At 45.5% G+C, this 14,018-nt stretch overlaps 2 protein-coding genes across 3 annotated transcripts in view; one reads left to right on the top strand and one right to left on the bottom strand.

The window, feature by feature from the left end:
- QNG1 (Q-nucleotide N-glycosylase 1) overlaps nt 1-834 on the bottom strand; it is a 32,602-nt gene extending 31,768 nt beyond the window's left edge. For both annotated transcript variants that reach the window (XM_068245137.1, XM_068245138.1), the window contains exon 1: nt 712-834. The gene's annotated coding sequence lies outside the window, so the exon portion shown is untranslated. The remainder of the gene's footprint in view (nt 1-711) is intronic.
- Nucleotides 835-858: 24 nt separating this feature from the next.
- Nucleotides 859-14,018, top strand: part of ORC2 (origin recognition complex subunit 2) — a 79,874-nt gene continuing 66,714 nt past the window's right edge. Inside the window, exons 1-4 of the mRNA XM_068245136.1 lie at nt 859-970; nt 6,163-6,266; nt 9,187-9,336; nt 10,596-10,682. Coding sequence (XP_068101237.1) covers nt 6,173-6,266; nt 9,187-9,336; nt 10,596-10,682 — 331 coding nt within the window. The 5' untranslated portion in view covers nt 859-970; nt 6,163-6,172. The remainder of the gene's footprint in view (nt 971-6,162; nt 6,267-9,186; nt 9,337-10,595; nt 10,683-14,018) is intronic.

Here is a 14,018-nt window from a genome sequence, read left to right as displayed (position 1 = left end):
AGCCCCCGAACCCCGCTAGTTCCCGAGATAGGTTTGCTGTAATCAGTCTCGGGAACCAGTGGGGCTCGAGGGCTGCAATTCGGCACAGAGCTGGATCGAGGGGTCCCATGCCTACCCTGAAAATTTCGGGTGTGTACATGGTGCGGAAGCGGAGATATTTCACGAAAATACCATCTAACTTCCCACTGAGCATGCGTGATACTCAGTGAGAAAGGCTGCTTCCGGGCTGCCCATTCTGATATTACACCGGTGTTGTGTCTGATTAATCTGCCTTTGGATTTGCGCTGCCCCGCATGCGCAGTAGGAGACTGTGCGGCCACAGTTCCTATTTAATTATGCTGCTGATGGTAAAATACTAAATATCTCTGCTTCTTCACATCCTACACTCCCCAAATTTTGGGGGTAGGGAGGGGACCCCCGAACTACCTCTATGCCAAATTGCAGCCCCCGAGATAGGTTTCTCTAATCTATCTCCTGAACCAGCGGGCTCGGGGGCTGCAATTTGGCATAGAGGTCGTTCGGTGGATCCTCTCCCTACCCTGAAAATTTGGTGAGTGTATAATGTGTAGAAGCGGATATATTTATTATTTTACCATCAGCAGCATAATTAACTTCACACTGAGCATGCGTGAAACTCAGTGTGGACGGGAGCTTCCGGGCAGCGAAATCAGACATTACACCGGCGCATGTCTCCAGCAGTGTTGGACTCACCTTCAAGCCCGAATCCAACGCTGTCTGTTGTCCGCTCTCTTCCTCCTGCTCCCGGATAGCCGCGTACAGCCAGCCAGCAGCCAGTCCACCGCTAGATGCCGCTTCCATTCGCTTCCTGTATGTCATGTGACATACAGTTTCCTGTATGTCACATGACATACAGGAAGCAGTGCGATGCTGCATCTAGTGGTGGCTGTAAGCGGCAATTTGAAGGCGGAGAGCGCACAACAGACAGACAGCGTTGGACTCGGGCTTGAAGGTGAGTCCATAAGGAGAGAGGGTAACAACGGAGGCCCGGGGGTGGGGTGGATTACTGTACAGGGGAACATAGGGTACAACAGGGGGACAAATAGAGGGGGTACAAAAAGAGGTATAGAAATAGAGATGCACAGACTTATACTTGGCACATATACCCCCTGGCTACATATACTGGGCACATATACACCCTGGCTACATATACTGGGGACATATACTCCTGGCAACATATACTGGGCACATATACCCCTGGCTACATATACTGGGCACGTATACCCCTGGCTACATATACTGGGCACGTATACCCCTGGCTACCTATACTGGGCACATGTACCCCCTGGCTACCTATACTGGGCACATGTACCCCCTGGCTACCTATACTGGGCACATGTACCCCCTGGCTACCTATACTGGGCACATGTACCCCCTGGCTACCTATACTGGGCACATGTACCCCCTGGCTACCTATACTGGGCACATGTACCCCCTGGCTACCTATACTGGGCACATGTACCCCCTGGCTACCTATACTGGGCACATGTACCCCCTGGCTACCTATACTGGGCACATGTACCCCCTGGCTACCTATACTGGGCACATGTACCCCCTGGCTACCTATACTGGGCACATGTACCCCCTGGCTACCTATACTGGGCACATGTACCCCCTGGCTACCTATACTGGGCACATGTACCCCCTGGCTACCTATACTGGGCACATGTACCCCCTGGCTACCTATACTGGGCACATGTACCCCCTGGCTACCTATACTGGGCACATGTACCCCCTGGCTACCTATACTGGGCACATGTACCCCCTGGCTACCTATACTGGGCACATGTACCCCCTGGCTACCTATACTGGGCACATGTACCCCCTGGCTACCTATACTGGGCACATGTACCCCCTGGCTACCTATACTGGGCACATGTACCCCCTGGCTACCTATACTGGGCACATGTACCCCCTGGCTACCTATACTGGGCACATATACCCCCTGGCTACATATACTGGGCACATATACCCCCTGGCTACATATACTGGGCACATATACCCCCTGGCTACATATACTGGGCACATATACGCCTGGCTACATATACTGGGGACATATACCCCCGGCTACATATACTGGGCACATATACCCCTGGCTACATATACTGGGCACATATACCCCCTGGCTACATATACTGGGCACATATACCACCTGGCTACAAATACTGGGCACATATACGCCTGGCTACATATACTGGGGACATATACCCCTGGCTACATATACTGGGGACACATACCTCTGGTTACATATACTGGGCACACATACCCCCTGGCTACATATACTGGGCACACGTAGCCCCTGGCTACATATACTTGGCACACGTAGCCCCTGGCTACATATACTCGGCACACGTACCCTCTGGCTACATATAGTGGGCACACGTACCCCCTGGCTACATATACTGGGCCATGTACCCCCTGGCTACATATACTGGGCCATGTACCCCCTGGCTACATATACTGGGCCATGTACCCCCTGGCTACATATACTGGGCCATGTACCCCCTGGCTACATATACTGGGCCATGTACCCCCTGGCTACATATACTGGGCACATGCACCCCCTGGCTACATATACTGGGCACATGCACCCCCTGGCTACATATACTGGGCACATGCACCCCCTGGCTACATATACTGGGCACATGCACCCCCTGGCTACATATACTGGGCACATGTACCCCTGGCTAGATATACTGGGCACATGTACCCCTGGCTAGATATACTGGGCACATATACCCCCTGGCTAGATGTATTGGGCACATATACCCCTAGCTACATATACTGGGACATATACACCCTGGGCAAATATACCCCCTGGCTACATATATTTTATTTATTTATTGTATTTATAAAGCGCCAACATATTACGCAGCGCAGAACATTAATTTAGGTATACTAGGCACATATACCCCCTGGCTACATATACTGGGCACATATACCCCCTGGCTACATATACTGGGCACATATACCCCCTGGCTACATATACTGGGCACATATACCCCTGGCTACATATACTGGGCACATATACCCCTGGCTACATATACTGGGCACATATACCTCTGGCTACATATACTGGGGACATATACCCCTGGCTACATATACTGGGGACATATACCCCTGGCTACAAATACTGGGCACATATACCCCTGGCTACATATACCCCCTGGCTACATATACTGGGCACATTTACCCCCTGGCTACATATACTGGGCACATCCCAGCTACGGGAGCGAGACTTACCCTGACTGGCCAAACTTACAGGGCCCATATACCCCATATACCACACCATTGGTTTTTCAATAGGAAGAGGGTACGAGATGTGCAGCATCTGAAACTACGGATACTGGAAACCTGTGCTAGCATTTCTCCTGTGGTGTTGCTATCAGTGTGTGAAGAGTGAGAGAAGAGGGTTGCATTGACAATCCAACACAATGGGCAGCACATTGAACACATTTTATAAGTGGCCAGAAACTTGTAAATAACTCATGAAAGAATAAAGTTACGTTAAAACCAAGCACACCATTGTTTTTCTTATGAAATTCCCAATAAGTTTGTGTCGCATGACCCTTTTCCTATTGAAAAAACAAAAGTTGGATTCAAAATGGCCGCCATGGTCACCCCCCCATCTTGAAAAGTGTCCCCCCTCACATATACTAATGTGCCACAAACAGGAAGTTAATATCACCAACCATTCCCATTTTATTAAGGTGTATCCATATAAATGGCCCACCTTGTACTATGAAGTCCTTTGCGATCTACCGGTAGATTGCGATCTACTCAATGAGCACCCCTGCTCTATAGGACCCAGAACCTTCCCCCTCCTTAGGAAAGTATCTGTTTTTTTTATTTTAATTACACTTCAGGTTCCAAACTGAAAAGCCATTGTTTTGGTCTGGCATTTATAAACACCTGACTGATTCCTCTGTAACACTGTGCAGCCTGCTACCCTTTATTGATCTGAGATGTGTGCATGTGTTTTGAGTCCTGTGGGAGAAAAGCACTTTACAAATGTTATTATATTGTATACTTTCTATGTGCTGTAGGCTTCATTATATGGGTCGCACTGCAGGCATAACTTGCCATGCGACTTTTCTCCGTAGCACTGCGATCCTATTTTTCCAGGGAACTCAACACAACTCCCCAGTGTTAAAGTGGCTTTAGTCATCTTTTGAATATCATCACTGCTGCTTTATTACATCTTACTGCTTCTATTAAAGTGTACCCGAGTCGAGACGTGTGTTTGGGTCTTATAATTGTAGACTTTTTATTTTGTTTATTACTTCTTCCGTTTGCTACGACTCGGAGGGGGAATAGTAATTAAAGTGAACCTGAGGTGAGAGTGATATGATGGCTACCATAATCATTTCCTTTTAAACAATACCAGTTGCCTGGCAGTCCTGCTGATCTATTTGGGTGCAGTAGTGCCTGAATTGCACAAGAAACAAGCATGAAGCTAATCTTGTCAGATATGACAATAAATGTCAGAAACCCCTGATCTGCTGCATGCTTGTTCAGGGTCTGTGGCTGAAAGTGTTAGAGGCAGAGGATCAGCAGGACAGCTGGGAAACTGGTATTGCTTAAAAGGAACTCAATACAGTAAACTCCCAATTGACCAGGAAAAGTAGTTAACTATCTCAAAAGTTTACTATATCAGAATTGGTCATATAGTGTATATTTATACAGATGTATTTGCTGGAACCTGAGGACTGAGTTTATTATATCCAGAGCTTTACTATATTAAGGTGGCCATACACTGGTCGATTTGCCATCAGATTCGACCAACAGATAGATCCCTCTCTGATCGAATCTGATCCGTATGGCCACCTTAGTGCAAACACATTGTGAATCGATTTCAGCCTGAAACCGATCACAATCTGTGGAGCTGCAGCTGCTGACCCCCCCCCCCCCCCCTGTATACATTACCTGTTCTGGCCGCGCGAGTCCCCTGGTCCCAGCTGTCTTCTTCTCCGCTCCGGGCTCCAGACCGTTCTTGCAGCTACTGAACTTTCTGTCCAGGGGAAGTTTAAACAGTAGAGGGCGCTCTACTGTTTAAACTTCCTGCCGGGACAGGAAGTTCAGTAGCTGCAGGAACGGTCCGGAACCCAGCGCGGAAAGAAGACAGCGAGGACCAGGGGACTCGCACCGGCCGGAACAGGTAATGTATACCCGCTGTATTGCGTCGGTCGGCGGGCATTCGAACGCCGCTATCGACGCACTCCCGACCCGCCTGCGATCGAGAGAAATCTTCCGCACGGACTGATCAACGGGAATCGATGGGAACGATCGATTTCGGACGTAAATCGATCGTTCTGTCAGCGGTGTGCAGGAGATTTCACAGCCGATTCGATCACTGTGATCGAATCGCCCGTATATCGGCGGGAAAATCGTTAGGTGTATGGGCCCCTTTAGAGTTTACTATAACGAGATTCTACTGTATGACAGTCTTCATATCGCTCACCTCGAGCTTACAGTACTTCAAAGCGGACCTGAACTCATGAGTCCCCTCTGCTCTAAAAGATACACAACAGCATAATAACCTTTAAACAAAAAACATTTCTTTGTTACAGCTGATACAAATCCTAAAATAAATCTGCACTGTTCCTATTTCCTGATTCATGGAAGCAGACATATTGTTACCAGCCAGTGCTTTTAAATGAGCTTATCTGCTATCTCTGCCATGGCAGTCAGGTGACACCGGGAGAGATCAAATTACAACTTGTGGTTAGACACGAATGAGGGGGAATTAAACAGGCTAAACTCTCTAAATACATACAGGGTGCATTTCTCTGTTTTCCTTCTGTCCTGTGCAAGAGTTCAGGTCCACTTTAACACCGCCCGGAATTTCAGTGGCAGCAGGGTTGAGCTGTCATTTGGCTCAACCTGCGCCAAAGTGACTGACCTGTGAAATTCCATGTACGCGGTGGGGGTTGTGTTATGGGTGGTTGGGTTAAGATTAGGGACCTACAAGGGGGTTACCTATTCTCCTGTTTCATAGGTCCTATAGACCGTTACAGATGTAGGCAATGATTGTTGTCCCATATATTTGTATCTTTTATATAACCTCTTGTCCATGTCTACTTGTATTTAGCATTCATACTCGGGCATTTTCATTATTAAGCCTTTTGAAAAATGTTTTTACAGAGTCTGAGATATGAGCCATGACAGAAATAAAGGGAGAAAGTGCTTGCAAGTCCAGTTTGTTCCTGATGAAGATGTTTTGGAACACATCATTGATAAACAGGAAGGTATGCCAGTATAATTGCACAAATGATTAGGATAGCTGTAACAAAATGGTACAGACATTTAGAGTGATGCCCCTGCCATGGTAGCAGTCTACATTTAACATAAAGCTTGTGCAGATGACCTATTGCAGGGGTTACCACTCGGGACACAGATTACCCAGCATTTGTCACCGAATTTATGCTGTCACTTCTCTGTGAAGCACGTTACATAAAAAGTTTGATACACGTAGAGGTCTATTTTTGGCCTGGAACTCACTAGAGGTTTTTTTGAGCATTTAGGGAGCGCTTTAAATCGCTAGCGATCTCCCTTAAAGCTCTGCTAATGTAAATGTATTGGACAGTTTCCACTAGAACGATTGCGATTTAAGCAAATCGCAATCGCAGGACATGCAGCATTTTGGGAGCATTTCTATTCTAATCAATTGTATAGGAACAGGGAAATCGCTCCCAAAATCACTTGCAAAATGCTAGCGGTAATCGCTAGCGATTGTAACGTGTAGCTTTTTTAGAAAGTGCTGCATGCTGTGTATTATACACGTTATTGGCTGCGTTGGACTGTTTGCACCTGCTCAGTAATGACTTAGAAGCATACTTTTCATTGCCTGTATGCTCTACTGTATGCAACGATAACGGGGTATTAAGTTGCGACTTTAACGTCGCATCAAAACGCAACGTCCCACTGTGAAAGAGGCCTGAAAGAGGAACGTAAGCGAAAAAGGTAGAAAAATAAATCAATACACTGCAAAGAGAGAGTTAAAAAATAGGAGAGAGGTTAAGGCCTCGTTTACATTGCGTTCCGTGTTAGCGATCGTATTTGTCATTTTTGGAGTTATTTTTTTTTTCTCCTCCCGGCGCTCCGTTGGGCGCTGCTGCTTATGTAAAGCGCTTCAATAAGCTCTTTTTCAGAGCTATTGTGTTTTTTCACTTCCTGACACAAGGCAGGAAGTGAACTCTTTGACCCAGAAAATAATAAATACAATGTACTTATTCTTAAAAATGCGAACACAATCTCTGCACAAATTGATTTTGTGAGCGTTTTGCGTTTCTCCTATACCTTCCATTGATTCAGAATCGCCTCAAAAAGGGTCCATGCAGCGCTCTGCTGCCCGCACAGCGCACAACCCGCGCTAATATGAACATTCTCATAGACCGTCATTGCTCAAGCGTTTGGCAGGCAAATTTTTTTTTAAATGGTCTCCGTGTGAAAAAAAGGCCGAAAACGCCTCCAGTGTGAATGAGCCCTCAGAAATTGATATGCTCCATATAATCCTATACTATAAAACCACTGTGTCAATGCGTCCAGCGTTTGTCCCTGTGTCCCTGTTATTTTCCTACTGCGCATGTGCGCAGTAACGGACACGGACAGCTGGACAAGACCAGGGAGCGAGGCGGGCGCGCGCATGCGCACTGGCTGCGGGGGCAAAAAAAAGACCTAGAACCCGTTTTTAAACGGGCTTGGGTCTACTAGTTTGTTCATATTGTTTGATTCACAATCGGCGTGCACTTAATCATCTTTACTGCTGGCAGACCTGAAAAAAAAAACAGTCAGCACCAACTGCCATTATCTTTAACTACACCCCCTAACAATGCGATAGGCTCAAAGGGTACTGTATATTCCTGCGAATAAGACTACTCTTTAACTCCTGAAAATCTTCTGAAAAGTTGGGGGTCATCTTATACGCCAGGTGTCATTTATGCTGGGTGATACGCCCTATCCTGTTACTGCCTCTCAGATCTTGCTGCTGAGCACTGTAGTGAAGTCGTACAGGCACACATGTGTGAGATCTGAGAGGCAGAGAAGGAGGTAAATAGGATACAAGGGTGGCCCAGACAGGTAAAAGAGGCGTGGTTTATGGGCACAGCGCAATCTATTCTTCCATACCGCTCTGATAAACAGGTAGAAAAGGAGAGCTGACCAATCCACTTAGGGAGAGGGAGAGTTGACCAATCCAACCAGTCAATTGACTATATACTGTTATATACTGGGTAACACATACATTACAGCACCAGTATATGTTCATACATAGCACCAGTATATGATGTTGTTTTTGTATTTTCATACATAGCACCAGTATATGATGTTGTTTTTGTATTTTAATTTGGTGTGTGTGTTGGAAGAGGAGTAGTCTTATACGACGAGTATATCCCAAACTCTATATTTTAACTGGAAAAGTTGGGGGGTCGTCTTATACGCCCAGCCATCTTATACTCCGGAATATACGAATATGCACAGAGTGAGATACTGTTTGCTCGGCAGTTGGAAACAGCCGTTATTTCCCACAATGCAACGAGGTTCACAGACAGAAAACTGTCAGGACCTAGTTCCTGACATCATACTGTGGGATGGGTTTGACCACAATATCTGACATACAGATTCCCATCCCCCCCACCCCACGGTGGTCTATTCGAGAAAGGTAAACATTTCTCATAGAAAAGGGGGTTTCAGCTATTGATTGGGATGAAGTTCAACCCTTGGTTAACAGTTCCTCTTTAAAGTGTACCTGAGGGCAAATTTTGGAGAAAAGGTTACTTACCTCGGTAGAGGGAAGCCTCTGGATAATCTAAAGGCTTTTCCCATCGCACTTGAGCTCACTGTTCCAGTGCTGGAGCCCTCTGAACCTATTCGACAAGGGTGTGTCGAATATGTTTGCGTGGCTGTGCTCCTGGCTGCAAGATGGCCTGTGCAGTAGGACAGAGCTGCTTGTGCATGAATGGCATCTTGCTACATCTTGTTAGTGCGCCTCCGTAGTGTGGGTTGCAACGACCAGTGGTGAGCTTGAGAAGGATAGTCCTGAGAAATTGGCACCTATGACCAATTTGGCTGCACTCAGACAGAGGCTGTATTGCAAAATTGCAAAAGGTGTTTTTTTTTTTTTTTTTCATGTTTCTTTATTCTGCAATATAATCAGTTTTGCAATTTTAGGAGTAAGGCTAAGAAACAGCACAGCAGCCCAGCGAATAGCTAATGTGAAAAACTTGGGCAAGGATGTCCGTGAACTGGAGGATGGCAGTGAGACTTCAGACATCTGCAAGGAAAAGGACTATGTGGACGTTTTGGGAGCACATACAGAAGGTGGGATGAATGAAGTCACACTATGTGCTTTGTAAAATGTGCGTGTTATAATGTATCTGCAGCCGCTCTTATTGCAATGCTTATGCTGGGTACACTCTGAGATTTTCTGGCCGATTTACTGTCAGATCAATTACTTCCAACATGTCCAATTTGCTTTCCGATCGATTTCTGAGCATTTTCCGATCGATTTCCTATTAAAGTGAACGGAAATCGATCGTAAAATGCTCAGAAATCGATCGACAAGCTAATCAGACATGTTGAAAGTAATCGATCTGACAGTAAATCGGTCAGAAAATCTCATAGTGTGTACCCAGCATTAGGGGTTACCCAGTGTACTATAGCGTGCATTGTGTGAACAGGCACATTCAAAAATACGAGCAGTGCATTGCCATTCATTGTGTAAGAATCTGCTCACACTAAAGTAAACCTTATTCTGTTTCACGGCCATGTTGACAGGTCCAATGATCTGATCAGATGTGGATGGTAACAGGAGGATGAACTTGTGTAATGTAAGTAGATCTTTTAACAGAGGCCCCAGATTAGGGTAAAATATTTAAAAAGGGAAGTAGTGGTGGACTGACCTCCCCAGAAGACTAACCGTCAGTAACGATCAAAAATTAACTTTAGTCGTAACTCCAAATTTTGCAACGCGTTTCACGGGTCTATGCCCGCTTCATCGGGCTATAACAGGAGCAACTGTCAGTTTTCATTCGCTGACTAAGGTAACTAACATTTGCTTCTGTTATTGCCTGATGAAGCGGGCATAGACCCGGGAAATGCGTTCCAAAATCTAGAGCTACGAATAAAGTGAAATTTTTGCTGATGGACTGTTGCTAGTCTTCTGGGGGAGGTAAGTCCACCACTGCCTTCCTTTTTAAACTGTTTTTAAATATTTTCTCCTAATTTGGCGCTTCTGTTAAAATATCAACTTGCAATCTAAGTCCTCATTGGGGGAGGGGTGTTACCCCACCTTCCTTCCTGTCTACAGAGAGTGACTTTTTAAACCAAGTGGGGTCGGGTCCAATCCCCCACCTACTGTTACAGTGGTTGCCTTTGTGGTATCCCACCTTTGTGAGTACTTTTCTTTTGTCATGTTCATATACATTGGAACTTCAAACATACTGCACTATCAAGGGCTCTCGATTTTGTCTTCTTTGTTTAGTGTAAACCTAATCTTTGAACACAGACACATAGTTTTGAACAGGCCTCAGTTCCTACAATCTGTATAGTGCCTAGCTAATTCTTATTTCCTTGTGCAGACAATGTCGAGACTTGTCCTGGAACAGGAGGAGGCGATGTCTATGCTTTCCAGACGGTCAAACGCTCAAACAAAATGGCTCAGCTGGGTAAACCATTTACAGTATTTTCGTTTTTCTCTTTTTTTTTGCTGGAGAACATGGGTCAGCAGAGAAATCTGTGAGTCTATCAAAAGCAAAGCTTTAGACATTCCTCTGTATATGGTTACTGACATAGCTTAATAATTTGTCACCCCTAAAAAAAATAGGATGCAAATGTAAAACAAAATACAATGTAATCCATTTTTTCCACCTTCCCCCTACATATCAGATGAAGTTATAGATTTGGATGATTGTGTAAAAGAAAGAAAAGGAGAGGTTAGCACAAAATCGTATCTGTAGTCTATGCGATCTCTGAAGGTAACTTAGGTCTTCATGTTTGGTGGTACAGAGGTTTTAGCGGCACTGAAAATAAAACAAATAAAAAATAAAGGTACTTGCCAGAATAACTTTCCTTTAAGGGCTCTATCACATCTAGAACACATGCAGGAGCTGTTCTCCTGCACGCGTTATATGCCCTGCAGCGTGTCATCAGGATGTAGCTGTGCGATGCAGTCAGCGGCGGTAGTAATTAATTCACGCAATGGGAAAACGCTGGCTCCCAATGATTAAAAGTTCCTGGGTGCGCGTTGAACCGCAACGCACCAAAACGCAGCGTCGGATGTGAAAGGTAAAATGAAAGTCTATGGACTTTCATTTTACCTTGGTTAATGCAAAGTTTTGCCTTTCCATTAAACAGCAGAAAACTGGCTCTGGTGTGAAAGAGCCCTAAAGGAAATGCGCCGAATGTATTTTTACTTATGTTCTGTTTTTATTAGTATTAGGTAACAGGTAATTATAATTAAAAACACACACGTGTACACACACACACGTGTACACACACACGTGTACACACACACGTGTACACACACACGTGTACACACACACACGTGTACACACACACACGTACACACACACACGTACACACACACACACACGTACACACACACACACACACACACACACGTGTACACACACACACACACACGTGTACACACACACACACACACGTGTACACACACGTACACACACACGTACACACACACACACACACGTACACACACACACACACACGTACACACACACACACACACGTACACACACACACGTACACACACACACACACACACGTACACACACACACACACACACGTGTACACACACACACACACGTGTACACACACACACACACGTGTACACACACACACACACGTGTACACACACACGTACACACACACGTACACACACACACACACACGTACACACACACACACACACGTACACACACACACACACACGTACACACACACACACACACACACACGTACACACACACACACACACACACACACGTACACGCACACGCACACACACACACGTACACGCACACACACACGTACACACACACACACACACGTACACACACACACACACACGTACACACACACACACACACGTACACACACACACACACACACGTACACACACACACACACGTACACACACACACACACACACACACACACACACACACACACACACACACGTGTACACACACACACACACGTGTACACACACACACACGTGTACACACACACACACACGTGTACACACACACGTACACACACACACACGTACACACACACACGTACACACACACACACACACACACGTACACACACACACACACACGTACACACACACACGTACACACACACACACACACACACGTACACACACACACACACACACACACGTACACGCACACGCACACACACACACACACACACGTACACACACACACACACACACACACACACACACACGTACACACACACACACACACGTACACACGCACGCACACACGTACACACGCACGCACACACGTACACACACACACTCACACACACACACACACGCACTCACACACACGCATACACACACACACACGTACACACGCATACACACACACACACACACACACACACACACACACACACACACACACACACACACACGTACACACACACACACACACATGTACACACACACGCGCACACACACGGGACCCAACTGCCCAGTACTTAGGGCCCTGGGGACGTTTAGCATTTACACTATGTGTTAAAATTAGAGATGGGACGAATCCCAAATTTCCTTGAATCCAAAACCAAAAAGAATTCTTGATTCTTTCGAATCTAACGAATCCTGTACATAATTGTGTGATCCTTGTAAGAATAGTAGTTATGGTGCCCATACACGATACAATAAAAACTTTAGATTTTCCCGTTTATTTGATCTAAAAAATTCGAATGAAAGTTGAAAATATTTTTTGCCGATCAAGAAATTCGAACGATTATCCCGTTTTTTGTAGAAAAATCTGACCGGACATGCTGGAAAAATCTTTATATTCGATCTAACAGAATAATCAAACTAAATTATCTAATCGAAAAGGATGAAAAATTGTACCATGTATGGCCACCATTACATGGATCACACAATTCTTATATACAGGATTCGTTAGATTCGAAAGATTCCCAAAAAACCGAGATTTTTGGGATTTGTCATGCTTGTTATCCACCACCTCCCGAAGATCCGCAAACCGGATGTTCCCCCACAAAACATTGAATTCCATTGTTGCGGGTATCCGCTCACTGGCGGACTTCTTCCAGCTTTTAAGGGGTGGAGAGGGTTCGGTGTCTCGTTATGGGGGTGATCTCCAAAGACTCATTCTCCGCCTTGAGGGCTTCTGGATGCATTTAATGGGTGGGTGGCACCTCAGTTTACTGTATGAAAACCAGATTTCTACAACTTCTTTGCCTCCACCACCCCTCACCTCTTTTCTTCAGGTCAGCTATGAGGATGTAGCACTGTTTGCCACTTTTTTACATCAGAGGTTTTTTTTTTTTTTGACATAGCAGCAAACGAGTAGAGCACAAATGCTTGCCACTATTGGAGGATTTATTGCCATAGAAAAGTGCAAATAGAGTACAAGCTCGTCATTGAAATGTGAAGAACGATACTTATCATGGCAAGCAGTGGGGGTGTCAGGTGGTGGCAGTGGGTGCCACAAGGTGCACTGCCTAATGTCCATTTTTCTGAGGCTCGAATGTGCACCTCATTCAATAGTGCCAAACATTTCTGCTCTACTCATTTGCTGCATTGGAACTGTATTTTTGCTTTGAGCACATTGATGGTTTGGAATTGTGTGAGCACACACAGCCCTGTGAGGTCCCATCTGCAGCCTGTTTTTCTCTGTGCCTGCCATCCCTCTTCTGTTGTTTTTTTAGAGAGTTACTTTTTATTTTTATAGTTTTAATATGACATGCATTCGATTTTCATGCATCGCTC

This window comes from Hyperolius riggenbachi, chromosome 7 (assembly GCF_040937935.1).
Source record: "Hyperolius riggenbachi isolate aHypRig1 chromosome 7, aHypRig1.pri, whole genome shotgun sequence".
Taxonomy (NCBI): Eukaryota; Metazoa; Chordata; class Amphibia; order Anura; family Hyperoliidae; genus Hyperolius; species Hyperolius riggenbachi.
Note: the sequence above shows the minus strand (reverse complement) of the source record. Positions and strands in the feature narration are given on the sequence as shown.